We start from the raw sequence: 20,253 nt of genomic DNA, 5'->3' as shown, positions 1-20,253 counted from the left end.
ATATATGTATATATTTACCAAAGAACCTTTCCCCTTCCCTGCAGTCCCTACTAGCATGTCAAGGATCTGTTTTTACACAAAAAACTCCTTAGGATCTGTGATTTTAGGTAACATTTAACTTTTAATCTGCCTCCCATGGAAGAAAGATCCCAGGAGGAGGAAGTCATAGGTTTTAGGCCATACTGGGAGGTTTCGATGGGTCAGTGACCAAATAAAACTCCTCTATTCATTGCGATAGAAATCCTTTTAGAACTCCACTTAAAGAATAGAGACAACCCTGTCTCTTTGGGTACCAGAATGGAGGGAGAAGGGTGGTGATCACAGTGGGTTGTCTGGGTCAATGCCAGGGCCAGCTCCGCACTCACGGAAACTGGCCTCACCATCCTGGGAACTCTTGTGCCCACTGATGACGTGTGAAAATCCCCACCATAAGGGAGGGATTGCTTTGCAGAGGGGGATGGGATATTTCCAGGCACCTTTAGTTAGATCCCAGCAGTTTCTGTAATAGAGAAACCCCAAAGTTTTAGTAGCTTCGCACACTGGAGTTTTGTCCTCACGCAGGTAAGAGTCCAGTGTTCCTGGTGGCTGGTCAGCATTCCCCTTCCTGCTAATTCATGAACTAGGTTCCTCTGTCTTGTGGCTTTGTCCTGGACTCCCCTGCGTACCTCTGGCAGATGAGAAAAGAGAAGGTGGAGAAGCACAACAGTTTCTCAAACTCCTTGGTCTTGAAGTATCATATTTCACATCTGCTCAAGTTGGCGTGGTGGCCAGTAGTCACATGACCCACACCCAGATTCAAGAATGGCTGGGAAACGGAGCTCCTGGCTGGGAGGCTGCTTTGTAGCAACAGATCTATAGGATTAAGACAGGGTACGTGCTAGGCAACACGCATTGCAACGCGCATTGCTCCTCCTTTCTCTATAAAGCCAGGAAAGGGCCTGAGCCAGGGCTGCTGCCTGGGCGTTGTGCTCCAGGGCCCTGTTCACTTCGTGTTCTGCTCCTGGGGTTGTGTGACTCGGTGGTGCTGTGCCCATATCTGTATCTGTATCTATATCTCTGTAATCTGCTAGCCTGCCTAAATAACCTCCTTCTTCATGAATATACTGCCACTTATGTGTGTTTGTGATTAAATGCAGTGATTGTGGGATAATTTGCTGTTCTTGAGATCAGCAAGACATGCTGATGACTCTTTAAATTTTATAAATTTTAAGTATTATTGAAGTGATTTTGCCCAAAAGCTGAGGAAGGAATCTTAAATTCTCAAGTGGGGGGTGGTAGGCAGGGGAATTATAGCATCGCAGATAGCAATAGGGAAGCCTGGGGCAGCAAGTGTTGGGAAGAAAGATGCGGAGTTGGGCTTAGGTATGTTGATTTTGAGAGAACCGTGGACCATTAGGAAGAGATGCCCGGAGAGTTGTTGCAGATGTGGTACCAAAATTCAGGAGAACAGTCAGGGCTGGAGATGTAGATTAAGTCTTCAGCCCAGTGGCATGAACTGGAGTCTCGAGTGTGCGAGCAACCCTGGTGGGGAAGTTTAGAGGCAGGTGAGCCCCCGGCCTGAGGAAGGCGCCCTCGGTGAACCCCCTTCCCATGTGTAGCAGCTGAAAGGAACAAGTGGGTCCTGCAGAAAAGCCAGAGAAGGGGGAGCAGGAGAGGAAGGAGAAAAACCAGGGCTGTGTGGAATCACAGGGGTCGCTAGAGGAGAGGGTGTCAAGACGGAGGAAATGTGCCCCGTGTCACCTGCTGCCAATGAGAAACGGTCATGGAGGATGTCCTTGGTGACAATTTTAATAGAATGGTAGGGTTAAAATCCCTATTATATGAAACAAATGTAACTAGAGGAACGGGAAAAAGAGTCTAATTAATATTCTTTTTGAAAACTTTGGGAGTAAAAAGAAGGATGAGAGAAAAGACAAGTGTTGGAGAAGGCAGCAGGATTGAGGAAAGGGATTCTTTAGAAGGGAAAGTCCTGCGCACATTTGTAAAGTGAGGGAGAAATGAGGGAAGAGACGGAGCAGAAGCGGGAAGGGGCAGAGCCCTGTGGGGGCAAGAGAGTGGGGAGAAGGTGGGGGAGAGAGGAGGACCCCAAGAGAGGGCAGAGGAGACACAAAGGAATTCTGAACTGTCAAGGAAAGGTGTGATCTCTTTACAAACGTGGAGGGAAGACAATATGGAGCTAACCCATGTCAAGTGGATTCGATCTTTTCTGATAAACAAGAAGTCAGGGTATGTGGTGGGTCAGGGGTAGGGAGGTGGGGAGAACCGGAGGTGTGTTCTGTGTGGAGAAGGTCTTGAGGAACTGTTCTAGAGAATGGCCTATGAGCCAGTAAGAAGTGAATGAAAATATCACCACAGGAGTAGCCTGGATGGCATCAAGCTGAATGAACTTGAGAATGGCAGGTGCAATTACTGCAGTGTCCTGCCTTTCCCCAGCATCCTAATTCTTGCAACTCTATTGCTGGGCAAGGGCTAGAAAGATGTCCTTCTGGAAGCTTCTATTTGGTAATGAAGAATATTTCTGTGCTGTGGTGCACAGGCCACATGTATGCACACATGAGTATGGTCAGGCAGGCACATACACGCACACCTTCTTCTGCTTACTGAAAAAGACTAGAACACCTGAAGCCGTCCTTTGAAGTCTTCCCCTCCTTTCGGATGTAACAGAGAAGTGAACATTCCTCATCTGCTTTTGGTCACAAAGGTTTGGGAGGTGTGTGATTAGAGTTCGGTGACTACTTAGCAACATGATACTCAAAGATCCCTTCCCTCTTTGATTCTTTTAACAGGGATGGCCTGATTAGTAAAGATGAAATGATGGCTTACTTCCTGAGAGCTAAATCCCAACTACACTGTAAAATGGGACCGGGATTTGTCCATAATTTTCAGGAGATGACCTATCTGAAGCCAACCTTCTGTGAACACTGTGCAGGATTTGTAAGTCTGATTTCCATTATTTTCTCTGGTATATAGTTATTTGTGCGGCATTCAGAGAAGGTGGGAAAATGATACACTAAATAGAGTCCGTTGTCTGCTTTGGATCAGAAGGAAAACATGATGGCTCCCTGAAATTAGAGATTAAATAAAAACAAAAGCAGGATCTATGGGGTTTAGTTATGTTCTAGGAACACAGGGCTGGCAAAGACAGGAAAGGCTTGTGAAGCCTGTTAACTCAAGAGACTGGTTTGTCTGTAAATCCTGCCAGGGAAAGGTGTCAGCCCAATAAGTGCTGGCATTCGTCACCGATATTTATAAGTGGTTGCAATTAAGGGGAGCATTTATCTTAGCCATTTCCTTCCAGTGCTCATTTCATATGGTATTAGTCACTAGAAATCCATCATGGCTTTGCTCAATAATTCACAACTCAAAAAGGAAAAGATATTTTTGGAGAGAAGATGGTTGTAATTATAAATTACATTTAGTTAACACTTGCCAGCAACAAAAACTGCCATAGACATTAATGTAATTAATCCTCACAATGAGCCCTTGAGGTGGGCATTTTGCTCTCTCTGTCTTGGCTATGAAGACAGATAGGTTCAGAGAGGGTAACCAAGCTCCCCAGGATTGCACAGCTAATCATTAGCAGAGCTTGGGCTCAAACATAGGTGTTCTGACGCTGAGTCCTGTGCTCTACCTACATTGCAGCATGTGATGATTATACGCTTCCTTCCCCATGTTTGATAATTCTTGGGAAACTGAGGTCACTCTGTGGTCCTAGCCTTAACATAGACTCTTGGACCATGAACGCCTTCCAGTTTATCCTGAAGTTAAATGAAATGGGAAAATGTGGTACGTCAGGTGACGGAGGTCCATCCTACAGATGAGTGTGACAATTGCCCTTTTTTCTAGATGCCAGAGCTCAGGTATGTCAGCTTTATTCAGCAGTCACATCCCACTGTTGACCCCTGTTGAATTCACATCCTACCACTAAGTTACATTTTCCCCATCCCATACTCAAAGAACTGGCTTTGGGGAGCCCAAGGGCAGGAGTTTATGTTCAAGCACACACCCTTTTGAGAATGGGTAAGTAAGAGGCAGCTGTTACCTCAAAGATGGCCCCAAATGGTCAGAGCAGCTGATGTGGTCAAGGGCAAAGCCAGACCAATCAGCTCTCTTTACCATCCCAGGAAGGAGTTCTGCCTTTGTCAGAATATCCACTGGGACGGCATCTTCAGACCACTTTACTGTAAAACTAATGCATCTCCTCTTTCATGTTTCTCTAGTTTCTCTGTTCTGATGGGAGTTTTTGGAAGTATCTGCACCTGAAAAATGCTGATGTGGGGTGGGGCATGTATAGCATTCACCTGCAGAGTGGGACCTAGTAGTGAACAAGAAGGTCAGGTTGTTAGGCCATGGCATGGCTTGGCTCAAAGTCAGGCTGATACATCTGTCCTGTGGCGGGGTGTGAGAGTTGGGAGGCCCTTATCAAATCTCAGGGTCCTGGGTATAGTGGCACAGCCTGGAGTCCCAGCCATTCAGAGGTGAGATGGGAGGATCGCTTGAGATCAGGAGTGCAAGTCCAGCCTGGGCAAGATAGTGAGACTTTGTCCCTAAAAATTAAAAAAAAAAAAAAAAACCTCAAAATATTATCTCTGCCCTCTAGTCCTTCTGTTCTGTCTCTCCCTTTAATGGAGGCACTGGTTTCTGACGACCTCCCTCTTGACTCATCAGAGCAGAGGTGCTGGTGCTGGTGCTCTGTTATTGATGCAGCAGTGGTGAAGTGGAAAGCTCTGGACTTGGAATCTGGAACCCTGAGTCTGAATCTTTGTTTTGCTCGTTGCTAATTCTATATCCTTGACCAACTTATTAACCGTCTTGGAGTCTGTTTTCCTATCTGCAAACGGGAGTTCCTTTGCCCGCCATGTTGCTGTGGTGATAATATCAGAGATCCTGCATGTCACATAGCTCAGAGTATGCGACATTTCTTTTTTTAGTGTTCCTTGATACTTTAGGAGTTTAATTAAAAACAACTCACTTCTAATTTCCCCCCCCGCCCCCCCGCGCAGCCCTCACTTCTAATTTTTGTGGCCCTTTTTATTTTTTAAAAAAATATATTTAATTTCATTGGGACAATTTGATTTGACCTTTACTCACACCACATTTTTAAAAGTCCATTGGTTTTCAAAGGAATGTATAAATATAACTCTATAGATGTGTCATTGAAGGGAATTGTGGGGGAATGCAAGGAACCGTTGTCTAGTGCCTGGACCATCTGCTTTTGACAAAAATTCCCTTTTAAGGGTAAGGAAGACAACAGACGCCACTTGCTCTGCAGTAGATTCACTTTAGAGTTATAATTCCAGAACTGGGAGAGTGTTGGTAACTCCCTTATTTTGTAGATGAAGAAACTGAGTCTGGAGAAATTAAGTGACTTCCCCAAGGTCACATGGGCCACTAGCAACAGGACCATGAGTCATATCCAGGTCTCCTGACTTTCAGTCCAGTGCTCCTTACACCACAGTTACTCCGAGTATTACAGCAGCCCATGGTCTCAAATCAAAGGACCATGGGAAATACTTCCTGCACATCACACCATCTACATGAGGTCACCCTCTACCATCCTTGGCCACACACTGACCCGGTGCCTCTTCCCGGCTAGTGCTTTCTCCTGGTCATTAAGTAAGCATTAGCAAACCATGGCCTGACTTCTCCTGGTGGGACTCTTGCTTGACTATGTCTTGTTCAGCAGTTCCTGTGGCTATGCTAATCATGTAACATATCCAGATATTAGGATGCCTCTTCTTAAATTTTATCCTCTCTTGTCCTGCCTCAGTGGCTTTTGCTCACTCACAAAGTACCCAGGAGCAATGGCTTCCTGTCTTCCCCTCAAGTGACACATCTTTCCCTAATTACTACCTATAAGACTTTGCCAAGTGATTTTACTTCCTTGTAGGTCAGTTTCCTCATCTTTAAAAATGAGAAAAATATTATTGCCTATCCCATAAGGCTATTAGAAACATTAAATGAGTTAATATGTGTAAAGAGCTTAAAACTGTGCCTCTCACACAGCAAGAGTTCAATAAATGTTAGCTATCATCATTACTATTGTTATTACATTACCCAGGGGCTCTGGGGAAAGAATTTACAGGTTGTGGGACCTTGCAAATTATTTAATTTCATGGATCATTACATTCACCTTTTACAAAAGAGAAGCAAACTAGATTATCTTAAAGCTGAAGATATGGTGATCCTGACAACCATTTCCCTTTTCTGTACCTCGCCCATCCCTCTGCCAGCCATCCTGCGCCTTGCTTCCAGCTGGCTGTCAAATAATCCTTCCTGTCTCCAAGGCAAAATGTTGCCCTGTCCCAGGAGGTATTTGCATCTAAATAATGTATTTTGAAGGACCAAATAACTTTTAAGGCTCAAAGGAATCCATTGGTGGAATGTCCTTGCCCATTCCATAAGGAGCTGTCTTCCTGATGCCCTTGAGTACGTACTGCAAATTGGCAGCTTACTGTTTTTATAGGGCCCTGCTGCCCACGCTCGGGGTATTGTTCCTCTGTAATACTCTGTGAATGGCACCCTCCTCAGTCCCAGGAGGCCACTGTCCCTGCTTTTTTCAATATCATTTTATTTTATTTTTATTATTATTTTTTGAGGGTCTCACTCTGTCACCCAGGCTGGAGTGCAGTGGTGTCCTCATAGCTCCCTGCAACCTCAAACTCCTGGACTCGAGCAATTCTCCTGCCTCAGCCTCCTGAGTATCTGGGACTACGGGTGTGCACCACCATGCCCGGCTAATTTTTCTATTTTTTGTACAGATTGGGTCTTGCTCATGTTCAGGATGGTCTTGAACTCCTGGCCTCAAGCAATACTGCCTCAGCCTCCCAGAGTGCTAGGATTACAGGCTTGAGCTACTATGCCCAAACATCATTTTATTAAGTAGACAACAGCCACCTAACCTAACCACTAAAAAGTTAGCAATAGAGCTTCTCCAACTTGTGTTAAACCCATTTAATTATCAATACTGTACATTTCTGGTGTCCCTATTACCCTGGCCGAGTGCTGTGGGGAGACACAGAAAAGGACATGGCAAGGCCCCCTTCTCCATGGAGCTTAGGAGTCTGTCAGGTGGGCAAAGTCACCATCACCAAGACGATGCCCTGGACAAACGCTCCCTCTTTGCACGGCAGGCCCTCCGGGGTCTCTCCTGAGGCATGTGTCACTTCCTACTTGTTAACCACACGGATGTCACTGATTCCTTGGTTGGCAGAATCTGAGCTTTCTCTGCCATCTCCCACAGCCCTGGTGCAGGCCAAACACGGAGCAAGTGTGGAGAGTGAATACATGAATAAATAAGTCGTTTCCTCTTCTGTAATCTTTCAAGGTACAAATACTACTTTACAAAATAACCTGGCAAAATCCAAATGCTGCAGTGTGACGTGCGCTTCTTAGATCACTTTGTTTCCTGTGGTGGCTCCAAGAGCAGCTCTCGTTAAATAGAGGCAGCGAGGAGCTTCCAGAGACAAAGCGTCGTCTCCCCTGTAAATCTAGCTGAGAGTACATCATGCCAAAGTCCGACAAATGCACCAACTTTAGTTTTTCCATCCCGGCTCCCAGCTGGCTCTGAGAGAGAAAAGGGAAGCAAAACTCGTGTTATCACTGCAGCCCCAGCAGCTGGGAGAGGGCTCTTCTATCTGGCAGGAAGGGTGTTAAGAGCAGCTACATCCTGTTTGTGCCCGGCCAGTCCTCAGGTTTACCAGGACTTCCTTCTCTGTGGCCTTGTTTTCCGTTCAGATTTCTCTTCAGATTCCCTGACATTCCTTTGTCTTTTGTTACAGCTCTGGGGCATAATCAAGCAAGGATACAAATGCAAAGGTAAAGAAATGTTATTTTGTCACCATTTTTAAAAAGTTGACATTTTGGGTAGGAATCAAGTTTGTCAGGTGAATCCACAAAAGCTCTTGGCATCATTGAGAAGTGGGTCTTTGGGGCAAAAATTCAAATTGTATCGAGTGTTGCAGACCACCCTTACCAACACATGTAAATCTAGTCCTTGCCCATCTACAGCGTCCAGTGAAGGTAGGAATTCTGGGACAGGCCTAACGAAAATACTATATATAACAACTTTTTCCTGCAAGGAAGAAACCCACACACTCATTTCTATTAATATAATTCATAGACATTTTTTCCCACTCACACATAGCTATTTCTTTCTTTCTTTTTTTTTTTTACTAAATCACATAGATGATGAGGAAAAAAAGAGAAGAAATCTTAAAACTTATTTTTGTCCCTTTCAATGAATGTGTCCCTCTATCTCCCTTGTTTAATTGAAATTTATAAACAATTGAATAAATGTATATTTGACAAATGCAAAATGAATGTATATGAAGCATTTTGCTACTTGTATGTATGTGATTATTGCACTTTATTGGTGTTTCGTTAAAAGAACCAATTTATACTGTTTTTTTAAAGAATCTGATAACGTTCTTGAAAAATATAATAAAACTACAAAAAGAAATCTCTCAATCACGGGATGCCTTCAGATGAATGCTGTTCCCCTTGTGATGCCTTTTTTCTCCAGCCAGCTGTCAGTAATTGGGCCTCATGTCGCGGGAACAAACAGCTTCCCTGCTGGAAGGGAGCCACTGTTTAGTGCTCAGAAGGACCTTCCCGTCGGTGTTTCTTTAACACTTGTCTTGGTCTAACTTGAATTTTTACTTTCAAGAAGCAAAGACACTGCAATATCTTATTGCCCAGCAGTGAGTCATCAGTTTTATTTTGGTTGCTGTCCTCCAGCCCCTAAAACATACAAGGCATGCATGTGGGTGCTCACACACACACACACACACACACACACGCACACTCACACACACACACACACACGCACACTCACACACACATACACATGCATAGTTTTATGAAGATGAAAATCAGTGAAACCCTTGGATCACCTTTTGTTTTCTCTTAATGGCACACAGAGTGAAAAAACTAATTAAAATAGACTGAACGTGTCATTAAGCCTATTTGAAACAAGACCATTTGCGGGAGAAATGGGTGTTGGAAATAGTTAGAAAGGTCCTCTCTGATGGTAGGAGAAAAATACACTCTTTAAAACGATCACATTCTACAGTGATTCTAAATGAATGTAGGACCCTCATCATATGAAACAATTGTGAGCTATTCTCTGCAAGTGGCCACATTTTTCTACCCCAAGTAGTAATTAATATATGAATCCTGCCTTATGTGAAGCATCCTAATGGGCAGTTTCAAGGAATCTGCTACACGCCATTTCAAACCGTAGACAAATATGGAACATGTATTGACCATATGCTCACCTGGTTTTCTATTTCTGTACAAAGAAAGGAAGCAGAAGATGTAATCACTTGCCCTGGAAAAGGTTTTGGGAAATGAAAAAAATTTTTAAAAATCCAGACCAGTACTGAATGGAGGCACACCTCACAGTGAATGACCAGAGGCCGCAGTCGGCCCTGGGAGAGACCAGAAGCCGAGGCTTCTCGCCCTCACTCTGGCTCAGGACCCTCTGTGAGGATTCCCTCTCAGCCTGGGAAAGAATCCCAACCCCACATGATTTACATGGCGTTTGCTGCCTGGACGTGTCAAGGAACTGTGTAGAGGAACACGCTGAGCAAATTTAAGAGAACTCTGGGAACCTCAGAGTGGCCCAGTGGCTTTTTTCCAGCCCCTAGACACACCCCGTGGGCCTGAGCTGGACTCTGAAATTCAAGCAGAAACTGGGGTTGGGGAGGGGAGGCTGGACAGCTCAAGGGCCACCCCGGCAGCTCAATCAGCACAAGATACATAATCATCTGTGACACATTTGGAATTTTTCAGACTGTGGAGCCAATTGTCATAAACAGTGCAAAGACCTCCTGGTTCTGGCCTGCAGGAGATTTGCCCGGGCACCCTCTTTGGGCAGTAGTCATGGGTCGCTGCCTGGAAGCCCCTCGCTGCCCCCAGGTAATGCCCTCTGCTTTCTTTGCTGCCACAGTGTCTCTCTGTGCACCTCCTCACACCTGGACCTCCTTTGGGTTCTGGCTCTAAACCTGATCAGAGTCATTATAAACATTAAGGTTCTCTTTAGAGTGAGCAGCAGTGACTAAACCGCCCTCTCGTCTCAAACCACCCTCTCTCCTCTCTGCTTTGCAATACCGACATGCAACTTGCCTGCAGCTAATTTCGTTCTATCCCTAGTCTGTTCCTTTAGAACCTTGCGTGTCAGACTCTTGCCGTTTGCACTAACTTTGATGGTTTGCTATAATATCAAGCAGCCAGATGTCAAATAATCAGCATCCTATTTTCCCTTCCAGTGCAGGATGAGGTGTTTGAGTTTCCTGGAGTTGCTGCTGGACACCGGGACCTGGACAGCAGAGCCATCACACTGGTCACAGGCTCTTCTCGCAAGATCTCTGTGAGGCTGCAGCGGGCCACCACCAGCCAGGCCACCCAGACCGAACCTGTCTGGTCAGAGGCTGGCTGGGGAGACTCAGGGTCCCACACCTTCCCCAAAATGAAATCCAAGTTCCATGACAAAGCAGCAAAGGACAAAGGCTTTGCCAAGTGGGAAAATGAGAAGCCCAGGGTGCAGGCTGGTGTGGATGTTGTAGACCGAGGCACCGAGTTTGAACCTGACCAGGATGAAGGAGAGGAGAGCAGACAGGATGGTGAGGTCAGTGTGGGGTGAAACCACAGATAAAATCTAAAGAAGGAGGCTGAGGTGCTGAGATGAGCATTATAGTGGATCTAGGAGGCAGCCGAGGAGTTTTGAAAGCAGGATGGTTGGGAATGTGTCACTTTAGTCTTGCCATTGACCAGTTACATGACCCTGGGCATAGGGTTTCTTCTCTTTGGACCTCAGTTTCATCATGTAGGAAATTGAACTGGACTGAGTTTTAAAACAATGAAGATTGTCATGTCTGTGTACTGACCTGATGGCCCAGGACGCCACCACTATTGCAAGGATCCAATAGACCAGTACACTACACAGATCAGCTTGGTTTTCCAAGCTAGAACCAGGACCCAAACTCAGGGGAGGCAGTGGAGGCCAAAGACTTGGAGAGAGAGAAGAATTGGAAAAAAAACTCTTGTCCCTATTAAAAAAGAGACTTTTAGCAGCATGATGGAAAAAGGGGTGGGGAGAACTAGAGATATGGGAACCTCAAGGTTCTACAAACCAGGCTTTGCCTCCACACAAGAATTACACTCAGATCATCCAAAGCAAACTGGGATACATATGAAATTTGTTAGAACATACTTAAATATAAATTGGTTCCAGTTGGAGTTAGATACATTTATTAGTCAACTGTCTATAGTGTATTAAGAAAAAGGATTTGGGAAAATGGCTTGTCATACTCCTAACCCTTAAAGCAACGTCGGGGAGGACTGTCATTGCTGCCCTGCTGAGTCATTCTCATACACAGGCGTCTGGGTTAGGCAGAGATCCTTCGGGATCAAGCCAGTGCTTTTTAGACTTAGGGGTGGAATTCCACATTCCACTCTTCAGGAGACCCAAACACACGGTCTCCATAGTTTCCCATGATGAGAAAAACTCCAGTGACCTTTAACCAAAACCTCTAGTTCCTTCCTTATTGAGGACAATTAATAAGGAGGCCACACATTATCTCCAGTCACATGAAGTTTATTGTCAGTTTCTGCTGAGCCATCTTTCCTTTGTCATAACACCAACTTTAAAAAACAGCTTAGAAATATAATTCACATACCATGAAATTGACCTATATAAAGTGTACAATTTAATGGCTTTTCACATACAGTGTTAGGCAACCATCACTACAATCTAATTTTAGAACATTTTCATCATCCCCAAAAGAAACCCTGTACCCATGAGCAGTCACTCTCCCCCACCCTGCCCCAGCCCTAGGCAATCAACTAATTTATTTGCTGTCTCTTGGATTGGCAACACCAAGTTTATCTTTAACATTTCCCCTACTGATCATCTTGGCAAATGTATCAGTCCTGTGCTTCCACTCCTACTGGCCTACCGTAGTTAAAGCTAGGAATATAAAGGTGAGTAAGAAAAGGCTCACGATTTGGTGCGAGAGGAAGTTTTCCTAGGATATACTAGGGAAGGGCTCTAAACATGAGGTCTAAAAAATGGCTTCAGGGAGATTCATGAAAGTACTTTATTTTTTATGTAAAATTATACGTGGACATATGCTCATTTCTGGGGAGAAGAGGAGTCCATAGCATCGAACAGGTTCTCATGTGAGTCTGTGATCCAAAAAAAAAAAAAAAGAATCATTGTGCAAGATTTTCTGGATGATGCCAGAAATTGTGCTACTTGCCCCATGTGCCAGTTCAGCCTGCAGAGGCTGTTTCCATGAGTGTGGTGGCTGTCCCTGAACTCTCAGAAGAAGAGCTGCTCTGAGTAGAATTGTAGGATGCCAGGAGAGTGCTCAGGATGGTGCTGACATTGTGGACATCTCTGAATTCAGAGGAGGGCCTGCTTTTCTTTAACAAATAGTGAAATTGGCTGTGAGCTCACTTCTATTGGCCTGTCACAGTGCAAGTTACTTAAACTGTGCTCCTGAGTTAGGAGAAATTCACAGCTCGTTAAGTGTAGGAATCACTTACGTAGGTAAGATTTCCTGATCATTAATTTCTATTGAAGAAAAATAGAAACAAAGATCTGTTTTTTTTTTTTAATTTAATTTTGTTCTATGGAAATTGAACTTTTCTATTCAAATGTTCTCCTACCCTTTCAATGTTCTCATCTCATAAATCATAGGGGTGGTTCACTGACCACTGGTATTTAATTTCATTTGTGCTAATTAATGATGACAGTATGCTGTTGTATAGTATATATTGTATACAGATATACTATATATGTATAAAGTGCATATATATGACATGCTTGGATGGTCTCACTACCATCCAAATCAGTAATAAATGAGAAGACATTTGCCTTGTTTAGGGAAAAAGCAGCAAGGAAAAAATGTGACAAAATTACACCCAAGCGTTGAATATGCAGACAAAGGAGTTTTCAGATTTAAGAATTTTTCTGCCAGGAAAGGCCAATGAACTGCATTACAAAAAATGATGTACACATTTATTATTTAGTATCAGATGGTGTTTATGAGTCCTGTAATTAAAAATGATACAAGACAGAGAAGGTAGTTGTGTTTGTAATCTGTATCTTCCCTTCAATGGGGTTTCAAGATTTGCACTCATTTTAAAACATAAGGGTGTGAACATTTTCTGTGGCAGCCGATGTCATCTCACCAATGACCACTGAGCCCCTGGGTGGCAGAACAGGTCAAGATTACTGTCTTGGCAGTAAGAATATATGTATTTCCTTTATAATTCTGCTTTTGTTTTCCGTATCTTTTTTTTTTTTTTTTGAGGCAGAGTCTTGCTCTTTTTTTTTTTTTTTTGGAGACAGAGTCTCACTGTTGCCCAGGCTAGAGTGAGTGCCGTGGCGTCAGCCTAGCTCACAGCAACCTCAAACTCCTGGGCTCAAGTGATCCTCCTGTCTCAGCCTCCCGAGTAGCTGGGACTACAGGCATGCGCCACCATGCCCGGCTAATTTTTTCTATATATATTTTTTAGTTGGCCAGATAATTTCTTTCTATTTTTAGTAGAGACGGGGGTCTCGCTCTTGCTCAGGCTGGTGTCGAACTCCTGACCTCGAGCGATCCGCCCGCCTCGGCCTCCCAGAGTGCTAGGATTACAGGTGTGAGCCACCGTGCCCAGCCTGTTTTCCATTTCCTATGCTAAATTAAATCTAATCAATAAATATTTACCATAGAAGGGTTGGGAAAGGCCGACTAAACAGAATTGGATATGTTTATGAATATATATATCATATACTTACACGCAGGATACATATATAAGATGTATACATACCTCTTGAGGGATTTTTGCTTTGTGGTGCACCCTTTAGGAAACACTGTAGCGTGAGCATCCTTTAGGACTCTGTATGGGAGTCTTTAAGATTTTGTGTGCTGGGTAGACGAGGTGATCTTTTAATTCCTACTAAATCCTAAGACTATAAGGTACTGATCATGTCTGATGTTCCCCTCAAATTCATCTGAAAAACTGCTTTCTAGGAACACTCTTACTTTGTTAGATGAGACCCAGCCACGTAACAGGTTCTGATTTGTATTTCAGGATGGCTGACTTCAGGCTGTGGAAACTGAAGGCAATAATGTTGGCTTTTGGAAGGAGCAGAATGAGAATCATTGAAGAAAGCTCAGACTCTCAGGAAGTTATCTAGAAAGATGTCTGGATGTTTCCTGCCTTGTGACATTGTGGGATCTCCGTGATTGCATGACGGGACAGAGGATTCACCCTGACTATGAACTATTTATTTCTCCTCCCCTGCCCTTAGTTAGGTGCCACAAGGTCTGTATTATGTAGTTAGTAGTTTTCTTACGTATCTTTCTCTAGAGCCATTTATAATACGGGTGAAATGAAAGTTCATGCGCAAGCACTTGATACTCATTTTCTAAAACTCAGACGTTGCTTTTTTTGGTGGGGATAATATTTCAATATTTTTATAAGCTTTTGTGTGTGTTGTGGGAAGGGGGTGTTTAACAAGGAGTTGATTTAGAGGTCTTTTTGTGTGCCTTTGGATGGGACCAGGACTTAATATTTTCCTGAGGACAAGGAAGCCCTTTAGAGCCTGGAATGCAGCAGTTCTCATGATGATCAGTTGCAACAAGGAGCCGTTTACATTGTTCCTGCCATACCGTACCGTTGCTATGATGTGTAACAAGCCACACATGTATATATCACATAAGTCTTACCAATTCTGCATCCCTGGGAAGCTATGACATAGTGGTGAAAGCTCTCCTAATACTTATAGCAGCCATGGGGGAAGATTAACTATTCTTATCCAATCTGACTGAGTTAAGCCATCTTTCTTAAGATTCCTGAAATAGCAATTAGAAAATCAAGTTTTGGGGGATAAAATTTAGCAGAACAACAACCATGGAACAAATGGCCAGGTGAAATGTAAAACAACCATCAATTTTTTAAAACACAAAATAATTTTAAGAATTTTGTTTGTTTAAAAAAGAACTCAAACCTTCCTTTTGGTTGTAAAAACAAGGCCTTGTACTTTTCCTAAGAAATTGCCATCCGTAATTAAAGAATATTCATAGAAAATAATCATAAATCACCTTTGATTAACATTTCATTTAAACTTTTAAAATATCAGTATTTTAAATATCTTCCTTTGACCCAAAATAATTAGATATGAGTCTATTTCTTACATTATTAGAGGAGAGAGAACTTGATTCAAGATACTCAAAAACGGAGATGAGATTGAGCCCGTGGGTGAGGGGAATGATTTGATACCAAGTGACTAGTCAGAAACTATTCCACAGAGGTGCGCTGGTCCGCATTTGAGGATAAAGTGTATATATTCCACATAAAACAAGTGACTTGGGGAAGTCACTTCTGTAAAGCCTTTCTCCTCTCTTTTCTCCATTGAGGACAGCTGAGGACAGTTCTGAGCAGCTGAGGCCAGGTTTGCTGAGCACCTGCTCTGGGCAGGTCCCGTGCTCGATGCACAAAGACAAGCAAAACTTGGCCTCAGCCCTCAGGAGCTGAGAGCGTGTGGAGATGAAAGCAAAGTGGTTCCATTGACTTAAAATACGGTTCCAAATATGCTAGCACTGACTTATTGTGCTAAACACATTCAGGGATTGGAAATACTGCAAATTAAATGAAATTATCAGTTGAGGGAGCGCGATTAAGCTAGATGATAAGAGAACTCACCGTTCGCAAGCACCTCAGAGGGCACACAGCCATCCCTGGGTGTTGGTTCCATGTATATACACTATCTACTCCGATTCGTACTTGCAAGGAAATACATGGTAATGATATTAAAAATAGAAAACAGCAATTTAAGTACAGGAAAACTTTCATGTGTTTAAAAAACTTTTCAAAGAAAATTCTGGAAGAAACTTGTTAATAAATGTTCTTTTACTTCTCAAAGAAATCATTTCACTTGCCACTTTGGGTATTTTTGAGTTTTCATATATAAAAAGAGTTTTATATTGTCAGTTTTCCTGTGACAAAGATGCTAAATGTAACTTGAGTAAAAAATAAGCATAAACAAAAAAGAAAACAAATAAATATATATGTATATGAACTATATATGTGCCTATATATTGTGTGTGGATATACAATAAGTTTTCAATTAACATTGTCCATAGATTCTTGGAACCTGTAACTTTAAGCAAAACAACGTAAAACAAGACCAACATTTTTTTCTCATCAACATTATAACGAAATGACATTGAATGAACTGATGTTATCCCAGGCCCTGCTGTATGTCATTTCAATTAAAGTTGCCATTGCCAAGAACCTCTTGAAGACATTAAGTGAGGACTTACTGTGTGTGTCTATATACATATATGTATAAGTATACCCACACAAATACACACACAACTATTATTATTAACACTTTGCTTAAGAAGAATTTAACTCCATAACAAAGCTGCTTTATAATTTTGATTATATCATTTACTCACAACCAATGGTGACTCTGATGTTTCCAGTCAATTTCCCATAAACAGTAAAATAAACAAAATAGGCAAACCCATGATGGAGCAAAAAGAACTATTATGGTTGGTTCCTCCAGACCTTCTTTTTGTAGGTTCAGTGATTACTGTTGCCTTGAAAGTGAAAAGCAAAAACAAAACCAAACTCTTAAAAATCAATATTATTGGCTGGGTGTGGTGGCTCACACCTGTAATCCCCGTACTTTGGGAGGTTGAGGCAGGAGGATCTCTTGAGGCCAGGAGTTCAAGACCAGCCTAGGCAACACAGTGAGGCTCCCATCTGTGCAAAAAAAATATATTTTTTTAATTATCTGGGTGTGGTGGCATGTGCCTATAGTCCCAGCTACTCCGGAGGCGGAGGTGGGAGGATCACTTGAGCCCAGGAGTTGGAGGTTGCAGTGAGCTATGATTATACCACTGCACTACAGCCTGAGTGACAGAGTGAGACCCTGTCGCAAAAAAAAAAAAAAAAAAAAAAATTAGGTATTAGGGAAGGATTTATTAGATGCTTCAATTGAGTCTTCATTTGAAGGGTGTACAAAATGGACAGATGCCTTTCTTTTTAGATCTACCTAAACCAGAGCAGCTGTAATTGGTGTTTTTGTTTTGTTTTGTTTTAAGACAGAGTCTTACTCTGTCACTTGAGCTAGAGTGCAGTGGTGTCATCATAGCTCACTGCAACCTCCAACTCCTGGGCCCAAGTGATCTTCCTGTTTCAGCTTCCTGAGTAGCTGGGACTATAGGCCCTCACCACCACACCCAGATAACTTTCTATTTTTAGTACAGATGGGGGTCAGGAGTGGGGAGTGGGGGTGTGTGTGTCTTGCTCTTGCTCAGGCTGGTCTTGAACTCCTGAGCGAAAGTGATCCTCCCGCCTCCTCCTCCCAGAGTGCTAGGATTACAGGTGTGAACAATCTCACTTGGCCTCGAAATTGGCGTTTGAACCCTTATGTTGAGTGGATGCCCCCTGAAGCAATAAAGTCCCTGGCTTTTTACCGTAACAGAGTCTCTCCAATGGTCAGAGGGGTTTGCTAATTTAAAATAAAGGCAAGACTCCTACAGAAGAGAACACCACTGTTTATTGATGGTAGGAAGCTTCAATATTTCTAAAATAAAGACATTAGGCCGGGCGCGATGGCTCACGCCTGTAATCCTAGCCCTCTGGGAGGCCGAGGTGGCAGGATTGCTTGAGCTCAGGAGTTCGAGACCAGCCTGAGCAAGAGCAAGACCCCATCTCTACTAAAAAATAGAAAGAAATTAACCGGACAACTAAAAATATATAGAAAAAATTAGCTGGGCATGGTGGCACATGCCTGTAGTACCAGCTACCCGGGAGGCTGAGGCAAGAGGATCCCTTGAGCCCAGGAGTTTGAGGTTGCTGTGAGCTAGGCTGATGCCACGGCACTCACTCTAGCCCGGGCAACAGAGTGAGACTCTGTCTCAAAAAAAATAAAAAAAAAAAAATAAATAAAGACATTAATTTTGCCAAAATATACAAGAGTCTAGAATGACTGAGGAGATAAATTCAGTCAAATTATATTCCCAAAGCATTCTTTTAGCATGAAATTCACGACCTGACTTAAATCTCATCTCTGCGGCTTATAGTGATGGGATCCTGGGCAAGTCAGGTACGTCATCCATTTGAGCCTCAATTTCTTCATTTGAAAAAGAGAGGTTTTACCACATCCTCAGTTTCCTCATAGAGTTGTTGTAAAAATCAAGTCAGATAATATATGTAAAAAGTACATTGTAAGGCTTTATAAGTTAATATTAATATTTTGCAATTAGGCAGGATTCTTCTCTAAAATTATCTCAAGAGCCCAGATTTTCTGTGTATTATATGGCTGTATACTTTAGAGGCTCTAAACCCAACATTTATCTAAATTTTCTATTAAAAATATACATATATTTAAACAAAGAAGTATATATGAAAATATTCAAGAGTTTTCCTTATTCCTGGTACTCTGTGTTTGTGTGTGTGTGTGTGTGTGTGTGTGTGTGTGTAAGATTGGCTCTGGTTTGTTTTCTAATGTTGGCTATTCTTGCTTTGTTGGAAAATAGATAGGCAAGATTAGGAAATCACATGGGTAAAATGTAAATGAGTTTGGAGAAAAATCCATATATTGGGTACATATAAATAGGCTAAAGCAAATATATTTAAAAAGCTAGATATTGAAAGAATTTAATTTACTATAGGGACACAAGAGGAAAACAAAAATTAACTTTTAAAATAAAATGCACACCATTTATTTGATAACCAGTATATATTTACAACTATTTAAGGTGGGTAAGTAAAGGAAATTAGTTGGCATTTAAGGCTTGTCAGCAAATAGTTTCCTCCCGGCTGAATCCAAAACCTGCTGGCTAAAATCTAGAGAACACTCAGACCTCAAACAAAAACACATATTTTATCTGTTAAAAATGTTACTAGCAATCATGTTGGAATTCATATCCATTCAGAATCTAAGTGACATGTAGTTTATCCACAGGAGCATAAAGAAAGTATCACTTGGAGAATTCTACAAGGCAACTGGCCCGAACACTTCAAAAATAAATGTCACCAAAAAAACAAAACAAAATAAAACAACAAGAAGAACAAAAAAACAGAAAAAGGAGAAAGAGGACACTTCTGGATCAAAAGAGATTTAATAAAACACAACAACCAAATTCAACATTATGAACCTTGATTGGATTCTGGGTCAAAAATTAAACAAAGCAGGCATTTTGAGGCCAACTGGGCAAATTTAAATGTGGACTATATATTAAATGATGCAGTGAATGAATGTTAATTCACTTCAGTGTGGCAAGCATGTTATGGTTATTTAGGAGAATGTTTTTATTGTTAGGAGATGCTCACCAAAGTAGTTAGAGATGAAGTATCAATATCTGCAGCTTACTGTCAAATGGTTCAGTAAAAAAAAAAAGGTTTCTATTTGTGTCGAGATAAAATATGGCAAAATATTGAAATGTTTACTGTAGGTAAAGGGTACATGGATGTTCACTGTACTAATTTTTAAGCTTTTCTGAAGGTTTGGAGTCCAAGAAATAGTTGTGGGTGGACTGGGCACGGCGCGATAGCTCACACTTGTGATCCCAGCACTTTGGGGCAGCTGAGGTGGGAGGATCACCTGAGCCCAGGAGATTGGGGTTACAGTTTGAGCTGTGATTGCTCCACTGTGTTCCATCCTGGGCGACAGAGTGTGAGACTCTTATCTCTAAAAAAAAAGGGGGGGGGGTCAAAAGAAATTATTTCCTCTCTTACTAAAAAAGCAACAATGAGAATAAAAACAAAACAAGTTCCACTTGCAGAGAAACCAAGAGAGATCTCAAATGTTAGACCCAATAGAGGAATAGATGGCCCAGAGCATCAGACATTGACCAGAGGGCCTTGCAGGAGGACGTGGACAGACGTTGCTGTGGGAGAAAGGGATTCACTGGCTACAATATTAAATACATGCACCTGCACACACACACACACACACACACACACAGACACGCAGCAACCAATAACCCCTCTCGCAGAGAAAGGGCATACTCTGAAGTGCAAGTCCTCAGTTCTTTGTTCACAACAGAAGAAGGAGCGTTATACCAGCTGGTGGCAGGAGCTTCCTAGGCCTGCTTTGGTTCTGAGAAGCAGAACAGCCGGGGCACACGGACAAACAATATTTGCAAGAAGCAATCTGTCTTATGACAGCAGAGTGCTGGAAGGCCTTTATGATGAAATAATGATAATAAAAAAATCCCATAGTTGCCAGTCCCACCA

General features: G+C 42.5%; 1 protein-coding gene across 1 annotated transcript in view; it reads left to right on the top strand.

Moving 5' to 3' along the window:
- The window catches only part of RASGRP3 (RAS guanyl releasing protein 3), an 89,637-nt gene extending 74,599 nt beyond the window's left edge, over positions 1-15,038 (top strand). Inside the window, exons 14-18 of the mRNA XM_069494245.1 lie at positions 2,787-2,934; positions 7,782-7,818; positions 9,796-9,921; positions 10,272-10,630; positions 14,089-15,038. Of these exons, the coding sequence (XP_069350346.1) occupies positions 2,787-2,934; positions 7,782-7,818; positions 9,796-9,921; positions 10,272-10,630; positions 14,089-14,097 (679 nt within the window). The 3' untranslated portion in view covers positions 14,098-15,038. The remainder of the gene's footprint in view (positions 1-2,786; positions 2,935-7,781; positions 7,819-9,795; positions 9,922-10,271; positions 10,631-14,088) is intronic.
- Positions 15,039-20,253: the final 5,215 nt, after the last annotated feature.

The sequence above is a fragment of the Eulemur rufifrons genome, chromosome 19 (genome assembly GCF_041146395.1).
Source record: "Eulemur rufifrons isolate Redbay chromosome 19, OSU_ERuf_1, whole genome shotgun sequence".
Classification (NCBI taxonomy): Eukaryota; Metazoa; Chordata; class Mammalia; order Primates; family Lemuridae; genus Eulemur; species Eulemur rufifrons.
The sequence above is the reverse complement of the archived record's forward strand: the minus strand, read 5'-3'. Positions and strand labels throughout refer to the sequence as shown.